The sequence below is a fragment of the Mercenaria mercenaria genome, chromosome 16 (assembly GCF_021730395.1).
Source record: "Mercenaria mercenaria strain notata chromosome 16, MADL_Memer_1, whole genome shotgun sequence".
NCBI classification, from domain to species: domain Eukaryota; kingdom Metazoa; phylum Mollusca; class Bivalvia; order Venerida; family Veneridae; genus Mercenaria; species Mercenaria mercenaria.
In genome coordinates this window covers 38,025,816-38,051,549 of record NC_069376.1, presented here as the reverse complement: position 1 = coordinate 38,051,549, position 25,734 = coordinate 38,025,816, and the positions used below count along the sequence as shown (strand labels likewise).

General features: G+C 33.6%; 1 protein-coding gene and 2 long non-coding RNA genes across 3 annotated transcripts; all 3 read left to right on the top strand.

The window, feature by feature from the left end:
- Positions 1–2,997: 2,997 nt before the first annotated feature.
- On the top strand, positions 2,998–6,843 carry LOC123541534 (uncharacterized). The gene is made up of 4 exons (XR_008367837.1): positions 2,998–3,248; positions 4,695–4,765; positions 5,395–5,529; positions 6,734–6,843. It is a non-coding gene; the product is annotated as an uncharacterized LOC123541534 (long non-coding RNA).
- Positions 6,844–15,429: 8,586 nt separating this feature from the next.
- Positions 15,430–19,214, top strand: LOC123540868 (ctenidin-1-like). Its single transcript, XM_045326188.2, has 3 exons — positions 15,430–15,571; positions 18,420–18,879; positions 19,105–19,214. Exons 1-2 carry the CDS (start codon positions 15,517–15,519, stop codon positions 18,866–18,868), a joined length of 504 nt encoding a protein of 167 aa, XP_045182123.2. The 5' UTR covers positions 15,430–15,516; the 3' UTR covers positions 18,869–18,879; positions 19,105–19,214.
- A 1,260-nt stretch (positions 19,215–20,474) lies between these two features.
- On the top strand, positions 20,475–23,157 carry LOC128549637 (uncharacterized). Its single transcript, XR_008367838.1, has 2 exons — positions 20,475–21,730; positions 22,336–23,157. It is a non-coding gene; the product is annotated as an uncharacterized LOC128549637 (long non-coding RNA).
- The last annotated feature ends 2,577 nt before the right edge of the window (positions 23,158–25,734 follow it).

Here is a 25,734-nt window from a genome sequence, read left to right as displayed (position 1 = left end):
CTATTATATGAGCTTACTGATTGGGAAGTGTATTTTCCAATTCGGGATACAATTTCCGGCAAAAAAAAACCATTTTGAACGGTAGAACTTTAAAAGAATGTTTCAAGTTCAGAATGATATATTTTATTTTAAATATGAAACGAATAAAACGAGTAAATACTTGTGATTTTGCTTCCCGAATGGAAGCAAGTTAATATATTTAGTATCAAGAGTCCTGTTTGGGAAAAAGGCAATACCCATAGATTGCTTCCTAGGCGGGAAGTTCCCCCTTCTGATAAAACAAAAAGCCGCCATTTGGCAAGCCGTGCTATCGGCAGGAAAAATCATTTTGCAAAGAACTGCCAACTTACAGATTAGAACGTTTATTATGACATGTCAGCTGGAATTGTAATTAAGGGTATAATTTCTGTCTATAATGACAGCAACGAGTAAGCAATATTACCATAAAACAGTTTAATCTCTCAAAATTCACTGGAGTCGTAATCGTTTATTTTTTTAAAATACACGTATAGTGGGAGTCTCCGTAGCCGAGTGGTTAAGATCAATGGCTCACCGCTTTATGTTCGAAACTTCCTTGGGTTCTCTTTCGTATGAGGAATCTATCCAGGCAGCTTACGGAAGCTCGCTAGTTCTACTAAATTTACTGTCCCTTCCTAAATTTTGCCCACAGAACAGCTGGAAAGTCGCCATTTGACCTACAATTGTTTCGGTGTACATTTAGAAATATATTCCAAGGTCCCCTTTCTCAACTTGAAATCCGTTTAGGGTAGAAATACAGACCAGCGGGCTAATAGCGGTCGCCGTCACCGAGGAGAGCTAGCTGCTGGAAGTGGTCACTATGAACACTTGTCTATTTGACGACGATGATTCGTTTAATTATATCACTGAAGCCATTGCACATAATAACTCGGGAGTTTCATGTTCTTGATAAAGAATGTTCACTAAACATACAAGTGAAATATTGATACAGACTAAGTTATTATTTGTTAATTCTACATGTTCATACACTAGCTATATTCCAATGCTATTATGAAACATGAAAAAAATATAAAGGCCCGGGTTTCTCCAAAAGAGACATTTTCTGAATTGTTTCATATCCACGGCAAATCTTTAGTGACGTTAAGAACAGTTTTTCGTAAGGTCAAAGATTTCAAGCAATAAAAAAACATTGCTAGTAGGAAAATATGTCCGATATACTTTTTCCGAAACAAATCACACTACAGGCATTTCAGAAGAAACCGTCCGTCATATTCTGACTCACTGCTTGAAATTAAAGAAGCTTTGTGCTAGATGGATCTCCATTTAATCCCAAGACAGTTTCTGAGTTGTTCACTGGGGATGAAACTTGGATTTATTATTCGGAGCCCTAGCGACGAATAAAAAGCAAACAATGCCTGAGTAAACGTCAGGCAAAGCCGGGAAAAGTGCAGGTAGTTTTTATATGCCATTTTCTTCAGTTCTAGATATTCCATTGTACAAAGTTATTGTAAGAAGGTAAAACCATCACAGGCAGAAAAAATAAATTACTAAAGCTGTCAAAAAATTCTATCAAAATAAACGCCCAAGTAAAGTTTTAAATGCATACAGCCTGTTCATGGCAATACGTACGCCCCAAAAAGATGACACTTGAAGAAAACGTATGGACAGTTGTATAACTATGCAAGAAATAAATTCAGGATGCTTGGTCAGTTTTAGCATTTGACAGCTAACAAAATGTGGAGAATACCTAAGAACATAACTTAAAATCACATAAAAGATTCGGGTCACTCCTGTCTGTACGCCTTGGTCAAAATCCTTTAATTGAATTATCTTTTGTAGTTATAATTAATACAATTAATTCTGTGTTGTTTGTTTAGAGATAGATTTAAAGACCATTCCAGAGGAATATAGGTTCTAAATATAAAGATAAAGATACCCAGCTTGGTAGATTTAAGTGAGTAGAATTTCATAAAGGAGCACGACAAAAAACATCGACAGGCAACCACCTTTATCATCTTTTATTTAAACTTTCTTGTCTGGGCCATATTTTTCTTTTTCTCATCCATCGTTGAAGTGTACTTTCTTGTTTGGTTCATGCTTGACTTTAGAGAACCCTGGTCGATGTTATTAGCGGTCAAATATGTTTTTGATAATAAACTTGGGAAATAGATTTTAGTTTTGCGTGCTTTGTTGGCAAATAAAACACGGTTTTGTGTTCAGAAGCGTAATAATCTAATCATGAAAGCCGAAGGCCTGAGTGATTAATTACAACGCATCTGAATGAAAAAACGTGTTTTATTTGCCAACAAAGCACGCAAAACTAAAATCTATATCCATTTTAACGTTCGAATTACACCAAGAAGGGATACTAATCTGGAATCCTTTTAGGCGTAAATGGACGGAGTAAACCGGAATAGCCAAAAGTAGGTCATTTTGCGAAACGTGTTTAAATCGACAAGATAATACACGGTAAAATCCTTCTTTGTTTGTATAAAAGAAAATCTTAAAAGTGTTAGAATTTTTGTTTAGGTATGTCTTGTACTTTGCGATGTTAACACACGAGATGTAGCATTTCAGATACACATCTTTAGTATAAAACTGCAGTTGCTAGCAACGAATACTATTGTCATGATCTGGCAATCAAACGCAGTAAAATCCTTAAGTCATTTGATTTTTTTGCCAGACAGAGATGGCTACAGACACAAGAGAACACATTTATAGCAAGAATGAAAAATATAAACTACATACAAGATATAAGTCATGTCGAGTGTAGTTTATTTCATCACAATATTTTGTTGTTTGCTTTCTAAGAGCTTATTCCATCATATTCACGGACCAATAACAATGTAAAACACTTTGTTATAAATAAGCTATACATGCGACATAAATCACGTCGAGCGTAACTGATGTTGATTTTAAGTTACTCCAGATTTTTTTCAAGTTTTTCTATCAACATAATGATGTTTATATTTTGATGCGCCAATAAGAGTGCAAACATTTGTAATTAGCAAGTACATATTATATGCGTCGTCAAAATTATAAGGAATAATGTTCATTTCTTTGTTGTAAAAGTATATACTGTCATGTAGTGTTTGTCCTGATAGAAGGACGGAAACAAAATTAAATTAAAACAACAATAAAAATGGTGTTTAGTTATACTATTTACGAAGGATGTGGTCGAGATGGGAGTTCCTTTTATTTATATAAAATGAGAACGGGAAGCTCAGTAGATCAAGCTACAGAATCGGAATCACAATCACATTCAACATGTAAGCTTTATTTTCTATAAATGAAATTTGTTTGTTTAATTGTAAGATAGAACTATCTTTTACCGACTGAATATCAGACCAGTGGCACAGTCACGTGTGAAAATTTAAAACATGGTGTTCACGAGAGGAAAATAGAAATTAGTTCGATTTTTTCATGTAAAACAATTTGTTTCTTTTTACTGTATGTCTTTTCTGTAGTTGCAGTTAAATAAGCGCTATGTCACGCACACTGGGTATCATCATACCAAAAATTATTACGTTACAACGTAAATATTGGACAAAGTCAAACAATTCTTTGAGATTTTCATATTTTTCCTACATTTTAATATATTTAAGGTTTATGTAGGTATTTATACACTTCAACAAATATCTTTAATCATGTATTTTTACGAAATAATTCATGGTTTAATAATATTTTTATAATAATATTTATAATTCTTATTGTATCGTGTTAAAGTTTCAATTCCGTACCAGTGAAAGCTATATATTAAAAAAAAGAACTGTTTGGAACTGTAGAGGTTTTACAAATAATCCAGCGTCATATTTCAATAAAGCACCGAAGAATATAACTTACTTTACTGACTGGTACGAGCTTATTTTGTTCTGTGAACAGTCGATCATTGTTAGCATTCGTCGTCATGGATACAGCACAGTTAGATTTCTACTTGTAAAAAAAACACTTAAGTTTATAAATGTAATTTAATAAGATTTAACTTTATTTGCATTCTTAATTCAGTATACCCTCTAGCACAAGAGACAATGTATTGCCAAACACATTCTTGACAACTTGTCTAAAGTTACTCTTGTGCTGTGTGTATTTTCAAACTAAGTGCTACGGTCATAACATTACATTTTAGGCCAGATGTTCAGACTTGACATTGTGTTGATCGTTTTTCTTCTTGCACACCGGACGGGGTTTCTTTTGACTTTACCTATGCCGGCAAAACCCGTCAGATCAAACTCGTGCTAGTAATGACAACTAACGATACGTGCACTGATTGTTTGTTATTTATATGAATTTCGATAAAAAAATGAAATACAATGCTGATTGTTCTTTGTTCCATATAGTATTTTTCTCGATTCAAAAACAGTATTTTACCGAAGCGATAACTTTACGAAATGATAAAACGAAATTTTTGAAATGTCATACATCATTTCTATTTACGGACTTTAATTTCTCAATGTTATATTAAGAAAGAGTGCTACAAAGAAAGTCCGCTTTATTTAGTCTATATTTTGTAAGAAATACTACTGGCTACTAGATTCAGAAGGGAATATTCGGGTTGAGAGTAACTGTTTCAGCGGTAACTCAACAGAGCTTCGTTAACTCCAAAACAGTAACCCACAACCTGGATGTTTCCATCTGCATCGGCAACCGGTGACAGATTATTATATTCTTCACATCTTGTTTAACATATACCTAGACCTTATATGCTTATATTTCAGACAAGAAGAAATGAAAAATATAACAGTGTTATGTCTTATAATTTGCCTTTGCATGGCATCATCGTTTGCAGGTAAGTAGTGAAATCTGATTGAAATACAGGGATCAGTTGTGATTTTGTTTGGTGTGTGTGTGTGTGTGTGTGTGTGCGCGCGTGTGCGCGCGTGTGGGTGTGTGTGTGGGGGGGGGGGGGGGGGGGGGTGCGTTCCAGAATGGGGGTGGCGGGGTGGAGCGGGGTTCGGTTCATAAGGATGTTTTTACAGTAAAACTATGCCAGAACATTTCAGAAATAGAATTGTTCAGTGTGAACTCGATTCCGAATTTCATAGGTCCATTTTGGAGACGTTTTCGTTGTACGTTCTCTCATTTTGAGAAAAACACTTATGGAATGCCTTGGCGGTCAATAGTCTAAACTGTCCTAAGTCCTTGGGACCTCGGGCAAGAGGTTAGACTATTAACGCCAAGTCATTCATCATTCATTAAGTGTACATTATTTACGCGTCCCTATTCAGAAATAAAAGTGATTGTTCCAATTAGCTTGTATCAATAGGAAAAACTAGATATTCTTTCAAAACAAAAAAACCTCATGCTTCTCAGTCAGATATTTATATCAGTTTGTAATTAAACGTACATTAATTAACACAAAATTTATATTTTAAACGCATATATGTGCATATGAACTGATAATTCTGTTTGTTTCAGATGAGAAGTTGTTCAGAGTAAAGCGGCTTACTTGTGGAGGTATTATTGAAAGATATATGGGGAACAGAGCTTGTAATGCACACTGTCGAATAATTAGGAAAGGTAGAGGGGAATGTAGTGGCGGAACCTGCTATTGTAAGTCAAACTCGCAGCAGCAATTACACCCCCAATCTCTAAATGGTTGGTCTTCTTTGTTCTGTATAAAATTGAAAAAATTCAGATGGCTACGGCATACACCATGTCCCACTTAAATGTTTTGTAACTTACATTTTCTTGAAGAATATTGTCAGAACTGAATAAAGGTAAAAGAGTGGTGGTCATCTTTTATGCAAGAAAAATATTTTCAGTCAAACAAACACACTATAAAGTATATGAGACCCTAAATGGTAATAGTGGTGTATGACCTAAGTTTCCATAACAAAATGCTACTTATATGTCAAGTATAGATCTCAGCAAAAATAATGCAAAGAAAATAAGGAAACAGCTTCAAAGAGCAAAAAATACCCCGAGAACTATTTGAACCCGCCATTATGTGACTACCGTTTTTTTTTCGCGCCATTTTCATATTTAGTGTCTGTATACCTATAAATCAATGCCGTTACAAACTTAAAATCTAATAGCAAATAATGAAAAAGCTTGATAAAAAATGTTTGCGATGACAGAGGTCTCTGTGCTGTTGTACTGTAAGGGGAAATCACTGCGTTGGTGATTGATTTTAAGTGTGTTTCTGAATTGGCGAAATGGCTGTTTACTTTTTTGTTTTGTTGATTTTCATACTTATTGAGTTGTAATCGATAATAGCAAAATAATTTAGTAATTATGCTACTTTCGAGTCTGTTTTCTTGTTTTTATTGTAAAAAGTACGCACTGTTGCAGTACGAAGGAAGTGACAAAACTGTTCCAGTGTTCGTACTCGCGAGGTTGAGCAGTCTATAACGTATTACTATGATATCATCTTTTTCCAAAACGATTGCATTATTTGTCATTCGACAAGAATAAGCTTTAGGCCTTCCTCCCACTTTAGCAAAAGGTGGAGGGTCAGTAGATTTTCATATTTGGTTTTGGCGAAAATATAGTGGTCAGTAAAACAAATTAATAATTGGGTTTGTAAGAAACCCGACACGTGATCAGTATTGGGAATCGGCTAACGCCTCGCGTCCCCTCCATCAAAATATTTCCGTGGAGGTTCACAATCATGGTATTGTGATTTAAATGTAAAATATTGTATTCATCACTGCGATACATTCCCTTTTGTTTACATAAATGCATTTATTTTAATTAGCATAATTGTTGTTGTTGTTGTTGTTTTTGTTATTATTTATTATTATTATTATTTCAGGTCGTGGTCGCTGATCACAGTAATATTAGCAGGAGTGTTGTTCTGTTGTTTGTTCGTGCTCTAGTTTCATTATATCTATTTGTTCACGAAATAAACGTTTGTACATTATATATGCTGCTCTCCTTGTTTTTTCTTCGTATAGTATGGCATCAGTATGAGAGAAAAAATAGAACTGTTTGCCGTAACAGGGTTTTTCGTGATTTTTGGCTTTATTTTTTCAAGATCATAAACTATACATCATTCGAAAGGTCTCTGAGGGTGATAGTAGGATCTTCCTGAAATTTTAATATCAAATTGTTAAAATGTGGCAAAATCATTTTTAAAAACTTATTTAATGATATCATGTATATTCATCTGCACTACGCCTTTTGAATGAAACGAGTAAAAAATTGTGATTTTGCTTCCCGAATGGAAGCAAGTTTTTATATTTAGTAGCAAGTTTCCTTTTCAGAAAAAAGGCAAAACCCATAGATTGTTTCCCGAACGGGAAGTTTCCCCTTCTGATGTGTGCCACTATACTGATGATTATAATTGTAATTAGATCTTACGGTTTCTAAACGTTATCGTCAAAAGATGAAACCTATTCAATGATATAATCAGAAAGTGAAAGGATATTTTTTAACTTTTCCACACTTTGATTTTTATTGCTATATTTGTCCTGTGTTGACATATTTCAATGACAATTGGACGGAGTATTCAATGATTTTATTTTAAGTATCTTGTCTTGTAAGTCTGTAAAAGAATGACCATTTGCATATACTGATGCTGTTGTGAATATGTTTTACTGATGTCTCTAATAAACAATTAAACTCAATGGCTTTCTTTTAACAATAAATCTTAAGAACACAAACAATCGGATGTAAATTCCTTTTATCGTGACAGTTACAATAAGAGGACCATGAAACAAAAAGCTGCCACTTGGCAAGCATTGCTATGGGCAGGAAAAAAAACATTTTACTAAGAACTGTCAACTTACAGAATAGAACGTTTATTAGGACATATACAAAATACAGTATCAGCTGGAATTGTTATCAAGTGTGTCATTTCTATCCATAGTGACAGCAACGAGTAAGCAATATCACCTTAAAACAGTTTAATCTCTCAAAACTCACTGGAGTCATAATCGTTTTTTAAATACACGCATAGGGGTGGGGGGAGGGGTTCCGTAGCCGAGTGGTTAAGATCAATGGCTCTCCGCTCTGTGCTCGAAACTTATTTGGGGTGCAAAGTTCTCTTTCGTATGAGGAAGCTATCCAGGCAGCTTACGGAAGCTCGCTTGTTCTACGAAGTTTACTGCCCCTGCCTTAATTAATGCCCACAGAACAGCTGGAAAGTCACCATTTGACCTATAATTGTTTCGGTGTACATTGAGAAATAAATTCCAAGTTCCCCTGTCTCGACTTGAAATCCTCTTTGAGTAGAAATACAGTCCAGTCAGCTAATAGTAGCGGTCACCGTCACCGAGGAGGTCTACCGTAAGTGGTCACCATAAATAGTTGACTATTAGACTACGATGATTCAGTAAATTATGTCACGAATGGTATTGCATAGAAGCCATTGTACATAATACATAGTATGTAAAATATATCTGTGAAATATTGATATTGACTAAGTTATCAATTATTAAATCTATATTCTCATACACAGTGGCTATAATTCAATGCTAGAATTGAACATGAAGAAAACATAAATCCCGGGTTTCTTTGCGGATATCTCCAAAAGAGACATTTTCTGAATTGTTTCATATCTACAGGAAATCTTTAGTGACGTTAAGAACAGTTTTTCGAAAGGTCAAAAATTTCAAGGAGTCCAAGCAATAATTTAAAAAGAAAAACATTGCTAGTAGAAAAAGATGGCCGATATACTATTTCCGAAACAGATCACAATATAGGCATTTCAGAAGAAACCGTCAATCATATTCTGACTCACTGTTTGAAATTACAGAAGCTTTGTGCTAGATGGGTCCCGATTTGTTGAAACCAGACCAAACGTCCAAGTGTTTTGATGTTAAAAATCGGTTGAAAAAAATGTAATCCCAAGAAAATTTTGAGTTGCTCACTGGGGATGAAACTTAGATGTATTATTCGGAGCCCTAGCGACGAATAAAAAACAAACAATGCCGGAGTAAACGTCAAGCAAGGCCGGACAAAAAGTGCAAAGTAGATTTTATATGCTATTTTCTTCAATTCTAGAGATCCCGTTGTAATAATGATATAATCAGAAAGTGAAAGGATACAAAGTTCTTGTAAGAAGGTCAAACCATAACTGGCAGATTCTTTAAAAAATAAATTAAAGCTGTCAAAAAATTCTATCAAAATAAACGCCCAAATAAAGGATTTAAAGGCATACAGCTTATTCACGACAATACGTCCGCCCAAAAATGTCAAATTGTACAGTCTTTATTAGAACAAGAAAAAGGTCATTCAGGTTTAGCACCCATCTTATTCTCCTGACCTAAGTCCCTATAACACTTTTTCTATTTCCCTTGCCAAAGAAAATGTTCGAGCATCTAGAAGTGCAATTGATTCTCCAATTTTTCAGTCTTAACATTTTATTTTATTTATTTGTTGGGTTTAACGTCGCACCGACACAATTTAAGGTCATATGGCGACTTTCCAGCTTTGGTGGTGGAGGAAGACCCCAGGTGCCCCTCCGTGCATTACAAATGTATTTCATGACGAGCGGGCACCTGGGTAGAACCACCGACCTTCCGTAAGCCAGCTGGATAGCTTCCTCACATGAATGCCCCGAGTGAGGCTCGAACCCACATCGATGAGGGGCGAGTGATTTGAAGTCAGCGACCTCAACCACTCGGCCACGGAAGCCCCTCTTAACATTATACCAAGGGGCGATCACTTTGTAGCATTTGTGTCCTGAATAGCAAAGCTCCAAACGTGTGTTTCTTTGCAGGGTAAATACTTTGAAGGGATGACGTAAAAATTGTCTTGATCTAATTCATCATTTGGTTTAAACAGTATTTATTGATATAGTTACAATTGTTACAGTTTTACAAATATACAAAAATAGAGGAATAAGATTTTTTTTAGAAACTATCTCCCAACGAAAACCAATGACATAACTTATTGAAACACTGTCATATGCAGGTGTTAATATTTGATTAAAGTCGAATATGCATGTCATGTATACACGGTTAATTGTTTTTAATAATGTTTATTATCTTTGTGATGTTATAACTGTCAAAATATTTGTGCAGTAACGTTTGCCATAATATAAAACATGCAACATTCAAACGTTATTACATGTAAATGAGAGTTGTCTTTTTTCAGAAATGTATGCCATGTTATATTTCTCCGGTGATTTGTTTTCATTTATTTTAATCTTCGCTTCCTCTTTATTGTAATAACATTATTCATAATTTTACTTTTGAACGGCTTTAAATCTAAGTAAGACCACCACCCTCATAGCAATGTATAACTTGTGTATATCTATTGTAGTCGTTATATAATACAGTAACTACGACCTGATTGTTAAGTTATGTTTATTGTATGTATATATGCATGACGAGAAACTGTGTACAGTTTAAATCAATAAAATGTTCTTCTTCTTCTTCTTCTTCTTCTTTAATCTATTGAGAACAATGCTCAGAATATTCCTAATTGTTTTACTCTTTAAGTTTAATCAAACAAACAAAAGGGATAATTTCCGCCTGGAAATTTGTTTACTTAGGTATGATAGGAAAAAATATTCATTTGACTTTTGTCGTTCAAGCCCTCCATCTTCAGTATGAGGAATTAAATAAGTATCACCGGAAATCATTCGAAATTTCCATTTTATCCTTTCATTTAATTTTAATTTCTCTGTATACTCAAATATTAAGTGTTATGTTCCTTACCTATCTCACAATTGTATGTTTTATCATATACTGTATTTACATGTGTTTCGCTTTAATAAACATCAGGAAAGTTTAATAAACACTTGAGTTATTTCATTTGTAGACACAAATGAAAAAAGATAGTACGCAAACCAATGTGTGTAATTATAAATTACCCTCCAGTGTGAGATAGGAGTGAGCTTTATTGTTTAGAGGAAAATGATTCCAGAACGAAAAATATCCAGAAACCGCCCACCTACTACAGTTGACGTTTGACCCATTCGCTATGACAGTCCTAAGCTGCCGTACATTTTGGAAATAATGTTATTTATGGTTTGATAAGATGTTTGTTACTGTACAAAAGTGTGAGATAGTTGAGGCCGCGCAAGGTAGGCTTGACAGAAAAAAGATGTCTCCACTTGAACGAACTATTTAAATTTGTTCAAGTATGTAAAGTTATTTTTCACAATAAACGTCTGTCGCAGAGATGAACAAGTAGGTCTTATTCCGATGTATATATCCAATAAGTATCACTTTTAATAGACCGTCGTTTCAACGACGATAAATGAAATCTATGGAAGTTTGACTATCTTGCCAAAGTAGTCGTTCCTGGTCGAATTAATTGGTACATGCCTTCTCTTCGGTAACAAAGTCGCAGATCGAAAGTATTTAGACCCACCTTTTTGATATAATGAACTTTATGTAAGTACCTGCAGAGACCAAAGTAAAATACAGCGTTTTCCGTATGCAAGCCACTCAGTAAATTATATATCTCTACGCATCATAATAACAATATAATGATATTTTTCAAGTGATATTTTGACCCTCGATATTTTCACAGTGCTGTATAAATGACATGTCAATATTTACAGGAAAGCAAGCTAGATAGACGTAAGGTTTTATTCCTTCTTACAAAAACAACAAATCATCATATAAATTAAAAATACACAAATGACATATTATTCAAAAATGGGATGTCAAGTAGGCCTACCACTAAATAATAAATTGAATAAAGGAAGACAAAATTTTACAGAAAAGTTTATATGAGACTTTAAAAGTTAATACTGATGGAGTATTGTTTATCAGTAAACAAAGGAGATACTTTACGTCCAATGTTATTTATTGAAAAATAAAGTTTTTGATAAATTTGTTACAAATTATAATAATAAATATTCATAAGGAAGTATCAAAACGAGCAAGTGTTTGTTGACAGTGTTTTCACTAATCATTCCAGTGTATCCTTTTCGTCAGGATCTAAAATTTTATAACCTTTTTATGACAGTGTTTATATTTCTTTCTGCAACTGTATGTATTTTGACTAAACACTAATTTAAGAAATTTGCTCAGATAATTTTACAACAGATATCTGCAGTGATACTCATGACGTTTATCACTGGTCAATAATAACCGCAGGTAGCATATGTTTAGAAATAAGAGTGCAATGGAAGTATTATCGTTATTTGATTGCAACAGAATAGCAGCCAAGTGTCTTCACTGCAAAATTGACATTGCAACGAAGGCGCGTGCAGTCCTGGTGCACACAAATGAGGATAAAACCTTTAATCATAATTATAATATCAGTAACAGGACAAAAAGCTGTTTCCATAGCAATATCTCAACGAGCACGCATAAGATTCAATACTTCTTGGGAGTTACTTGAAAATTGAAATCAAACTTGCTGTAAGACTAAATACAATACCAGTTTAAAACTAAATCGATCTTAATTTAGATACCATTTAAAAAACATATTGAGGTGTATGCTAATTTATATCGAATGTACCTTTTAACACTTCTTTCATGGAATACAACAAAACGAGTTCTTTCCTTGGCAAAAAGCGTCATTTTCAATACTTTCTTCAAGCGCAGTGTGCACGTTACCTTCACATTCTAGACTGTGATAAAACATTTGGGCCAGTGTTCGAGCAAAGTTCTAAGAACTGTCAGATAAACGCTTTATGTCGAGGAATGCACTCAAAACTATTGGCCTACAATCCATTCAATAAGTGAATACTAATTACAGGACCGATTTCTGTTTTCTGGAGAATAATGCACATATAACTTCAATCAATTCTGAAACGACCTAAAATGGTCACGTGACATCATTTTATAAATTAACGTAACTTGTTTCACGGTCGTGATTACTTTGAGATGATGATACATGTATTCAAAGAAAAAACTAACTTGTTTTGCTTCTTGTAATGTCATTGCTGCTGCCAATCGAGTATTTATGTCAGTCAGACATAATGTCTAGCTCAATGTCGCCGTCGCTTTGCTACAGTTTTTGGAATTACTCTTTGGGTTAATATGATACATTTAAAGTTCATGTAGACAAAAAAATATTTAACACAAAACAAAAACAAGTAACTGCACTGCAAATCAATTGTTTTGCTCTTAAAATGCATGGATAATTCATTATCTTTTTTTTTATAAATGTAAGAATTCTAAGTGATTATATAATAACTTTTTGATATGATTAAATGTTCTCCTGAAAGATTATTACAAAATGAAAACAATACTTTAACAAATATCAAGCAACAGACTAATAAAAAATTTAAGTGGATTGTTAACAAAAGGGTTTCATATCAAATTATGACTTTAATAACCATATAGTGATGTTATTGTTTTCATTTCTAAAAAGTATTCACAGGCAAATATAGCTATATGAATATGTGTTTGTACATGTAATATAATGTCTGCTTGTAACAGATCTACTATTTTCGTCTTTGGGCATAAGCAATTAATAGAAAGGTTCCTAGTTTAATACTTGTATCACGGTGTATGCGTACAAAAATCTGGTGAATACCACATTAAAGTTTCAATTTGTAATTTTGCAAGTATAATTTGAAAGTTTAAAGCTAGGTAATGTGGCTCTTTTTTTAAATACTTAATATGCTTGTGAAATATGCGTATGATTACAAGTTTGAAATCGCAACTTCCAGAATATAGAGAATGTATACACTTACATTAAAGAAATACTAAATATCCTTCATGCTTAAGGGAACTTAAGAAATGTGAAGGGTATTTCACTCCTTACAGCATAAAAAGTCTCTTTTTTTCTTTGTGACTGTAAATAATACAATGACATTTTATGTCATGACAACCATTTTACAGTCATACTGAAAGGTGTCTCTAAGTCTGTTTGTTCTTATTTTATTGAATACTTAATTTCAGTTCAAATATCGGTAATGATAAAACGATGTGTGTGGCACGAGATATTATTGCTTCTAAAATGTCAATATATAATATATAAAAAAAAAGGGACAATTAATCTGTAAAGTTTGTATGATCAAAAATATAACTTAAATAACTGCAGTAACAGTAAAAGGGGAGAAAGCTAAAAATGTCTTGTTTTCCTCATTTGTAGTTTTGGAAACTTGTCTTTGACAACAGAATCAGGTTGTTGTTTTTTTTTTTTTTCAGGCAAATCGGCTTTATTATATTAATTATATTGTATGCCTTTAATAGTCTATTAACGATTTTGTGGCGGTGAACAGGGATAGGTTAAAAAAATACGTGCGTATAAATAAATACAATTACAACCAGCATTGTAAGATTTATCAACACAAGAAAGGCGGTTTCTACAGTGTTTTCAAACTCAGTCATCAAAACCTCCATTATGCTGACTATACGATATGCCGAAAGAATGACAACGAGACTTTGTTGTTCCATGTAAATGAAAATGTAAAATTTCATGCAACAATATCCTTAAAAGTAACGAAAACACTAGAGTTAAAGCTGATTCTTTTTTAACAAGTCTACTGATGATCTAATTAGCAAAATGACATCTCTAACTTTTCTTAGTTAGTGATCTTACTCTGTCCTTCACTGCAATTTATTGCTGAAACCATCTGACAGCCTTCATGGATCTATACTTGATATTTTGATAGCATTTTCTTCTAAGAAATAATTGCATGATAGAAATTGCTCATATAAACAATCACTACAAGTTTAGCTGATTTTACAGTGTGTAGTTTGTTGCACTGATTTTTTATCACACATGACCCCACTTTTCTTTATATTTCTATTTAGCACTGATAGTGTTATTCAAGATTATATAACTTGCAGATATTTAAAAAATACTCTGGAGTGTGCTTTATCCCTTGGAAGATTATTAATTTTATAGTTAGCGTGTATATTACTAATATCAATTTTGGCAAGTACTCGGTACGATTAATATGCAATTTTAAAATTCTCAATCTACAGATAAAATAGATATATCTATTCCAATATGACACAAACTCATTTGCTTTTGATATTTTATATATATATTGTCTTTGTATTATGTGCTAAATATCATAAAACATCACACTTTTGAAATGTTAGATTTCACATAGTAACATAGTTAATTAATGGTATGAAATCTTATTATTGAATTTCAAAGATTCTTGAATATTATTTGCACTAGATGTAAATGCATATATGTAAGTTTGTAAAACCTTTATGTATCGAGAAAGTGAAATAAGGGAGTACCCTTTTGGGGCCTCAAAAAAACAATTTTGGTAAGTAACGTTTATTTGAGAAGACATTGCATAAACTACTGTCAGTTATAATAACCGTATGATATGAAATATAAATAAGTATTGACGGATTCGTTTCTATCAAACGATTTTTGTATATTTCTAATCTAAATGGCATCTGTGCTTGTAAATTAAAAATAAAAACAAGATACTATTAATCAATCAATCACTTAACAATAGTATTGTCATAATTAGCTTTTTAAATATGCAAATAACTGTTTTTATTGCATAAAACATCAAATTATTCTCATAAAATTCTATTGCAAATTTAATTATAAAAACAATGATCGTGCAGATTGTCTTACCAATTATTAACAATTAATTTCTATGATATAAAACAGTAATGAATTAATAAAAAAGTTCTTTGTTGTCGCGATGTAGTCGTCGACTATATAAGAAATGCTACGACGGTCGTGAAAGCACAGCAAGACAACATGATGAAGATCGCAGTTAGCATTCTCGTCTTCGCGCTGGTATCGATAGCTGTAGGTAAGTACAAATTTTCTAGTTCTACAAAATTTTGTTTCAATCATGTACACTAGTAAAACCTGAAATTTTCACAATGAATAACTTACTTTATGTAAATGGAATAGACCAGAAAGCATATATATGCTTGCTCGACACAGAAGTTGAACTTATCTGAAATTTGATTATTAACGGGGGAGTGATGAGTTATGTAGTGAAATGAGAGACTGTACAACGTTGAAATCTAAATATTAAAAATAAACATCTATTGTTAGGAGAAAATGTTCATGTAAGGTGATATAAGATGAATAAAGGTAAAGACAGCGTCGAAATTAATTAAAGAAAAAATACCCGCTTGTTACTATAGGAATAGATACTAAGGACTCGAAATGTGCTTTACTATTTTCTATGAAGTAAACATAAATTTAGACGGTTCTATTAAACACTGTCATATGGACAGTTACAGTGTCAATACGGTATGTAGATAGCATAAGTTAAGTGTAACACATTGCACTTTTTTATCATATATTGTCTAACAGGACACTGTTTTCACTTCTTAATGCTTACAACAGAAAGAAAACATAGAAATCATGGGTATGCATACTTTTTCTGAAATATTTAGATATTTATCTGTTTTCATTGCATTTGCCTTTCCATTAGATATAAACCGGGTTTTTGTTAGATATTTTCTTGCTGAAACATTTTTCGAATGACCTCGTATTGTCCGGTACAATCCGCAACTATTCAACTTTATATTTGTCAACAAAGGAGAATCTGTATAGGTTTTTACATGCTGGAACATTTTTCGAATCACCTCGAATTGTCCGGTACCGTCTACTGTATACTATTCAACTTGATACTTGTCACCAAAGGAGAAATCTTTTTAGGTTTTTACATGCTGGAACATTTTTCGAATCACCTCGAATTACCTGGTACCGTCCGCAACTATTCAACTTTACATTAATTTATCATTAAAGGAGAATCTTTTTAGTTTTTACATGCTGGAACATTTTTCGAATCACCTCAAATATTCAACTTTATATTTGTCACCAAAGGAGAATCTTTTTAGGTTTTTACATGCTGGAACATTTTTCGAATGACCTCGAATTGTCCGGTACCATCCGCAATTACTAGTATTCAACTTTATATTTAGCACCAAAGGAAAATCAGTAAGTAACTGATCGGCAACTACACTACAGATTGCGCAGTAACAGCTTTTGAAAAGGCCTTAAAAGGCACATATATGTTTATATTCGTAATGGCAAAAGCCTGGATTGCTGAATATATACGTGTATAAGGACTTGACTTGTGTGGGTGGAAAATTTTGTGTTAAAGTACCGGATTGCTGAATCAAATCTTTCTACTTCTCATTGCAATAAAAAAGTGTGCTTTTTGTGATCAAAGCTGGAAAGTCGCCATATGACATATAACTGTGTCGGTGCGACGTTAAACCCAACAGAACAACCATCAATATCTAACTAAAGAAATATTTGAGCCGTGCCATGGGAAAACCAACATAGTGTCTTTGCGACCAGCATAGATACAGACCAGCCTGCGCATCCGCGCAGTCTGGTCAGGATCCATGCTGTTCGCTAACGGTTTCTCTAATTTTTATAGACTTTGAAAGCGAACAGTATGGATCCTGACCAGACTGCGCGGATGCGCAGGCTGGTCTGGATCCATGCTGGTCGCAAAGCCACTATGTTTGTTTTCTCATGGCACGGCTCATTTTACGAAGGGCTTACCAGTATTTGTTCCTTCTGAAATGACTTGCGTTGATTTATTAATTGCAGGAGTTTCAAGCATGAAAAACGGTATTAATCTGTACTTTGTTCAAAATATAAAAAAGAAATATCTTTTAAAAAGATACTCGGCGTGGTTGGGATTTATTGTACTAAAAATGTTGGATTGCAGTATATATAAAGAAGTATGATAAAGCCCGCTTTAACACTCAATGTCTCAACACTTTGGTCTTAAGAGCTATTTTATATTTAGAAGAAAAAAAAGCTCATAAATCGTCTGTTCACTGAATGAAGTTATCCCCGTGCGTTGCTTACATAAGAAATGCATTGCTGCTTGACAAAATTATGACGTTTTACAAACGAGTTAAAAAAAAAATATCTCTGCGCAATTTTTAATTAATACTGCATTTCTGATACTTTTCGGTAGATATACCAGCAAAATGGACGGCATTTTGTGATTCAGTCATATCAAACACTTGCATTTTTTACTATTAGTTAAGTATATTACAGACTTTAGGGAGATGGGAAAGCTCTTCACAGTCGTCAACTAAACTATACATAAACATGATAAATATAATATATGATAAATAGTTACTCAAATCTGAAGTCCCAAGATTCGCGTACTAAAACATAATCATCCTTCAGGTAAAACTCAAATATTACGTGTACAAATACATCCTGTTTGCAGTAGTATTTTCTGCTTCTTCTATTTACACCAGAGACAAGATCTACTGTTATGTATTTATGTAATACTCTGTTAAATGCAACGAAACTGTTTGTATAACAGTATATTAATTTCAGCCAATTAAACGTATGCATGCCAGTCCCGCTGTTTTATTGGTTGAAGAATTGTAAATCTACAATTTTTATTGGTTCTTTAAGTAGGTTAAAAATAAACTAGGCAGCTACGCCAAAAAAAAAAAATACATAAAAGGAACATAAACATATTGTTATCAGTTTCTATAGTAGTGATACAGGCAGCTTTGTTACCTTAGGATGGACTCATCATAGTGTACTCTGGCCGGTAATCCAAAATATGGATGTCTGCATTGTCATTCACAAAGGAATCAGACCTTAGCCAACATTGTATGTGGTCTATCAGACGAGAAAAATCTCTGTTTATTTTGCAGGTACTCCCGACTACGGGTACGGTTATGGTGATGATGAGGATGATGGAAGATACATGATGTCTGGTGGCGGAAGAATGTACGGTGGTCCAATGGGCGGCGGAAGAATGTACGGTGGCAGAATGGGTGGGGGCATGTATGGAAGTAGTTATGGCGGCCCTGGTATGATGGGAAGAAGCTACAGATATATGTACGGGGCGGGGTACCCCGGTATGTACGGTGGCGGCTCTATGATGCCATATGGAGGTGGCGGTATGACTGGCTCCGGTTACATGTCACCAATGAGGTATGGATACGGAGGCGGCGGGATGATGGGAAGACACGGTGGTTATGGCGGTTGGGGTCGCAGGTGTACGTGCCGCCACAGGTGCAAATATTACGAGTATTATGCCGGGAAGTGTTATTGGTGCAGACATCATTATTGTAGAGTCAGATGCTGCAGGTACCGATAAATATAACTCAGGTAAGTTGGTTTATATCATGACTCTTTATATTCTTACGAAAGCATTTCTCTGTTTTCTACAAACAGCATGGAAAAAAGTGTCAATAGTAAAATATACTATGGCTTTTTAAATGTTTTTAACATCTTTTTTTCTGATAATAACCTAGACACAAAGGACTTTATCTTGAATGAAACATTTTAACCTGGAAACGTTACGAATTATAATTATGTATTCTTTTGATATAGTGCATACCGACGATGACAAAATGGAACGCTATTACACAGACGACAGGTGAAACTGATTTTGTTAGTACATATAGTTTAATCATATAATAAAACATAAAGATTCTCTTTTATTTTCCTTTGTCTTCATCACCCGACTTAAGAGAGTGATTCCTTTAAATACAGGCCTCACCGACAATATAGCCTATCTCTTTGCCGCGGCGAATAGACAGTCTTGTTTTTTTAACGTACCCGGTGTATAGCACTGATACACGTGAAGCCGTCTTTCCTGGGAAGAACCAGTCCCAAACGAAAAAAATAATTAACAATACACTAACAAAACACTAACAAAACATCAACAAAACATATTTTGATATTTTGTTAGGATGTTTTGTTAGTACAGCATTTAACAAAACACCAATACTGTACTTCCAGGATTTTAAGTGGTTAGTATTTTGTTAATGTTTTGTTATATCAGTAATGTTTTATTGATGTTTTATTACACTTTGGAGAATGTAAACTATGTTTTCTTAGTGTTTCATTACACTTGAATTTGTACATGCTACATTTTGTTGGTATCTAATTTGACTTACAGAAACAGGAGCTTTTGTCTTGGAAAGTTGGACTTAACCCTTAGCGTGCTGGCGGCAAGTGTCTATGCCTTTGCGACCAGTGCAGACCAAGTTCAGCCTGCACATCTGTGCAGTCTAATCATAGTCTGCACTGTTCACTATGCTGTCTGTAAATTTTCAGCGAACACCCCTTTTAAAAGTTAATGGTTCTGTCCAAATTGGAACATGGACAAGTTCATTATAGAAATTTAGCAGGGTAAGGGTTAATTAGTAAAATTCTGGAATGGAAAATAGCATGAAAAATAATAACTTAGAAAGCTTTTGTGATGGAAACTATAGTCACAGAAGTTTTGGGAGGTATTTCTTGTGAACATAAAATATTTTAATGTATAAGTATTTTTATGACCAATAACTACAATAAACTCAATTAGATAGGTAACAGAACAAATGGGATTAAAACATGAATTGTAATGCAACTTGTATATACTATAATGTATTCATGCACTTTGCAGAAAAGTTCATTTTGAACTAATTAAAAATTTATTGAAATAATTATCATTACTTTTTCACCTAGAGTTACATCAAAAAGAACATCACTATACAGTAGTTGCATAGATATATAATATTGCAATTTTTCCACCTGGCTATTAAGGGGTGATAAATTAATCTACTGCAGTGTACATGTTGCTTATCTCACAACAGGAGATTACCACAGACTGATAAGATCTTGTCTGCTTTATATATAGAAACTCTACCAAGAGGTCAGCCAATGAAAATAAAGTCAGGGAACTACTTCTGGCGACTGTGCATGTACCACAAAAAGTAATCCTTAACTTTTTGGGTTTTCTATCAGAGTAATCTTTAAAATTTATGTGTATCTAAATGGAATAAAATCTTACTCTAGAACAGAAATAGTTTTAACATCCTACATGTATCTTTCATTAGCTGACTGTAAATGACACATTTGCCCAAGAATATCAAAAATTCAAATCTAAACAGGAAGTTCTGTGAGAGCATGATGGAGTTATTTCACTACAAAGAAGTTTATTTATATAGCTCTTTGTTTACTATGTGCAGTTTATATTCAACATGGAAGTTTAAGAGTGATGAAAATAATACAAATGGTGAGTCAATATAATTTATTTATTTTCCAACAGTAATCTAGATTACCTGTAACTATGATAAATCATGGATTCAAACTGGAAGCAGGTTGTTTACTTTTCGTTTTGGTAGCTTTCACAAATGACTGTTGCTTCACATATTTTTTTTTTGTTCAAATGCTTCTGTTTTGCAAATTAAACAGTTGTATGTTTTAGTTTATCATGCTTTTAATTTACTAAATAAAAAGTGGATACTTTTAAATGATATTATTCAACGGAGACAAAAACTTTAAACCAGTAGAGTTATCTCCCCAGTCACAGGGTAAACAATGCTACCAGTCTGCTTACCATGGCACTGCAATTACTTCAGTCTGTAAATTCAGAGAATAATATTTTGCTTTAAAATTAGTGTTTTAACCTGTTTTTACTTATTAATTATTCTATTGGTGCTGCACACATTTATGTTAAGGTAAATGAAAATTATTGTTAACAAAAATAATTGTTTATGGATTATTTACTTGCTTTTATAAATGATTATATGAGCCACGCCATGAGAAAACCAGCCACTATGTTGGTTTTCTCATGGCATGGCTCATATTGTTTATTTTACAAGACTGGGGTAATTAAATTTATTAATTTAATCATGTTCATCCAGATAATTCTTTCAATCTATTGAAGAGTATAATGTAATAAGAATAAAGACTAATGTAACCCTCTATTTACTATACATTTGGTAGAACTAGTGACTTTTTTTGGCCCCATCATCACAATGTATACAGTTAAAATTTTAGTTCATTGACATACCCAATAATAAACCAAAGGTTTTTATGAACATTTTAAGTTTTAAACTAAATCTATTTTCAGGTACAGCACCATATGTCATGTATGTATATAGGTATGGCACACATGAATGAATTGGGACCTTATCAACGTATTGTGTTCAAAGAAGACCTAACGAATCCAGCAGTTCAAAAACATGTAGGTATATATACTGGCATTATATATTACTATATACATGTATACACTATCAATACCATAGTTGTATGTTTGACTGAATGTGGGCAATTGAAAAAAAAATCCTGAACATGACTTAATAGATCAATTTTAAAACTTATTTCCAGCAAACTCATGGCAGGTTTTATAATTATCTCCTATATATTAAGTCCAAATCAATATATAATAATTAAAAATACCAAATTAAGTATTCACAACTTGAGGTGTAAGTGCAGGTAACTGGCAGAAATCAAACTAAGTTACTATTTATTATAACAAAATGGTAAGGGTAATAGCAATGCATAAGTCCAATCCCAAATCATTAAATATCTGTCTGCCATCGCTGGAACCTTATCAACATTTGAAATCAAATTTTAAAAAATAAGTTTCTTGAAAATATAACAAGTAATATTATGTTACAGTTGTTACTGGATTAAATCTGCAGTGTTGCCTGTATCATAAAGATGCACTATTTTGAATACCAAATATTACTATGACTATGATAATTTTTTGAAACTATAAACAAAGGAAAAAACTGATGAAGAAACTGCTTTTATGATTTAATATCTCTTGGTTTATTACATCTTCAGGTTTTGCAGTGAGACAAATGGTGACAATGACTTTGTGGCAGTTAGTGAAAAACTGTGGCATTTTACACTGATGATGGCTACCATTTACAGAAAATTTCTCAGCCAGTAGTGACATTCAATTGAAAGTAATAGCATATCTTAGACCGACTATACATCAGAATGTTGTTGAAAAAAGCCATGGCAAAAAGTGGAAAATACTGATCAATATACTTCAATGACTTTGGAACTGAGTAGAAAATGGTGACATTTTAGCACCATATTGTGTGTATACTTTTTCTTGCATCCGCACAGTCCGGCCAGGATCCATGCTGTTCACTAATGGTTTCTATGGTTGCAATAGCATTTGAAAGCGAGCAGCATGGATCCTGACCAAATCGAGCTGATGCGCAGGCTGGTCTGTAGCCATGCTGATCGCAAAGCCTCTATGTTGGTTTTCTCCTGGCACGGCTCATATATAAATTCATGTATGTAAATAATGTTTTGCTTATAGTATTTTGTCAGCACAGGTAATGAAATACTAAAAAAACATAAAATATTTTGTTAGTGTTTTGTTTAAATTTGTGACCTTGCTCTTTTGCATATCATAAATTATTATATGTTTTGTTGGTATTTTGTTAGCAGTGTTTTGTTAGTGTTTTCTTTAGCACATATAATGAAACACTAATAAAACATAAAGTATTCTGTTAGTGTTTTGTATAAGCCTAATTTGCATATCATGTTTTGTTGGTATTTCGTTAGCAATGTTTTGTTAGTGTTTTGTTAGTGTTTTGTTACCTCATTTGCATGTCATTTGCTATACTAATAAAACATCATCAAAACACAGTGTAGTATTAGTGTTTTGTTTAAGTGTTTTGTTTCCCCTTTTTTTTCGTTTGGGGTAATGGTCTCTTAGTTAGTTGGAGACACTCAATAGCATCTCTTAAATTTCCAGTTCCCCGGACCTCTGGACTGATAATCAAGCGTTTTACCACTACCACCGGGCCACCTTTTATTAGCTTTTGAATACAGAAGACTTCCTGCATATCTTATTAAAGTTTTGGAGTGCATGCGTACATGCTTTACGAAACGCAAGACCTTATCGAGGTTTAACGTTATCGTCTGTAACTGTGGTTCTAACCGATGGATTCCCATAACGACCATTCAAACACTTTCACACATGATTACAGTCTCATATACATATTTAGTTCAATTCCCTATACATTGTAAGACGATGAGCACTATTGTCTCAACTAAGAGACAAAGAATTCGTATGCAATAATTGATAGAAGGACCGACTCGAAACCCCTCACGATCAAAACAATAAAAGCCAGAGTCCATATACCTCAACGTTCTAATTAAGTCTAAAATTTTAGATACCGTAGTTTCCAAAAACGAACCGTCGAACAATTACCGACAAAGTTCTTGTTCATTTTCTTAGAAGTATTATCAATAGGGTTGGAAATGTTCGACTGCAGACAGTTTAACAATCATCTTTCTAGCATTATATACGGCTTTCAGCTGGATATTGGAATAAAGCTAGACCATTTTATAAATAGTCTGCAGTGTCTAGAATGTGATATGCATTTTGTGAATTATAATTTATAATTATTTTGTACATAACACTTTTCCCTGAACTTAAACGAGATCTCTATTTAGAAAGTCGTGTTATAGTTATCCGAACTTCATCTATTTCTACATCTGAAGTGTGTGCCGTTTTTGAAGACTAAACTATACATGAACATATTTTCGTGCATGTTCATTGTTGGATATCATCAAAACATAAAGCCAGAGTATAGGCATCTATTAAAATCAGTGAAATCTGAACAGTTTTCCTCTTCTTTTTGACATATATTACTGCGTACTGAGTATTTATCTCCTGCTATTACATGACTCTCACGGTAAACGAAGATTGTGGAAGCCCTGCAGGACCATTACAAATACTTGAATTTGAGTGTTCTGTAATTTTTGTTTTCAAATCTTTGTCCGTCTTGGTAAAAGATAAGCTCTACGAGCTCATAGGACTATTACAGATACTTGAATATTGTATCCTGTATTTCTTGTGGTCACATTTTTGCCCGTCTTGATAAAAGATCAACTATGCGAGTCCAGCACTATATGAGTTTGCAGCTTTTTGACACATTACATGTACCGCATATATTCACATTATTTGAGTTGAACCATAGTAGGAGAGCAACATTTGTTCTATATGGAGATACTGGCAAACAGTTGGAAGGGACGGACAGAAGAGAGGAGTCCTGACCCCAAGTGTGTGTGATTTACATATACATGCTTACTGAAATCAGGAAGGTCTAATAATAGTCGTTCCAGCTGAAATAAGTACTTGTAGAACATTTAACTGTAATTAGATCCGAATGTCATATTTTAAAGCATGAACAATTACTCGATATAGTTTATGTAAACATAAAATTAACATGTTAACGTGTATTATCAGCACTATGCCTAAGGTTTAATATAGTACAAACTGCATACATGTATAGATAAACACAGTATAAATGAGTACTACCACTAAAAATAACTTGCTATTTTTAATCTATCAACTGTTACTGCGTGACATTTAATTATGAATGTACATTTGTAGTTCTATATGCAAACTTAACTGATATATTTAGTAAAGTTAAATCCATTTAATGAGGATTTTATACATTTGCAGTAAATATCTAGAGATAAAATATTTTAGTGAAAGATATGGCCATTGGATATCTTTAAGAATAGGAAAGTATGTCATAAATGACATATTGAAGTTTATACAAAATCAAGTCGTGCGATAGTTTTATACATTTTATGAAAGCTACAGTATCCATTGTAAAAATCCCCTTTTTTAATATACATGTAAATACATAGGCGTAGGAGCGAGTTTAACTTGGAGGGGGTGGGGTCAAACATTTTCGACAGTGGGGCCCGGGGCTGGCAAGGGATCCCCGGTGCATTCATGACAAATAAAATCTGGAAAGTAGATCCCTCGGAAGCACCGAAAACAATGCAAACAGTGAAAATTGCAGACTCGGTTTGATTGAGTCTGTTCATTGGCAGTAATGGAAAATGCAACACTGCCCACGCCCCCCTAGCACCGGCTTTAAAAGCAGTATTCAATCTTCAAATCTAAATGAGTTGAAATCAATGATCCCGAAGGACCAGAAAATATAACAACACTGAGATGAAGTCGGGGCGACTTTTTTACGGCCGCCACACAGCACTTAACACCCGCTGTTGTGAAGTAAATAAAATCTGGAAAGTAGATCCCTCGGAAGCACCGAAAACAATTCAAACAGTGAAAATTGCAGACTCGGTTTGATTGAGTCTGTTCATGAGCAGTAATGGAAAATGCAACACTGCCCATGCCCCCTAGCATCGGCTTAAGTAGTATTCAATCTTCAAATCTAAATGAGTTGAAATCAATGA

What these genes read in the sequence shown, in the direction of transcription:
- LOC123540868 (XM_045326188.2), top strand. Translation starts at nt 15,517, where the DNA reads ATGATGAAGATCGCAGTTAGCATTCTCGTCTTCGCGCTGGTATCGATA. An exon ending in GCTGGTATCGATAGCTGTAG is followed by an intron (nt 15,572 to 18,419) that starts GTAAGTACAAAT and finishes TTTATTTTGCAG; the next exon opens with GTACTCCCGACTACGGGTAC.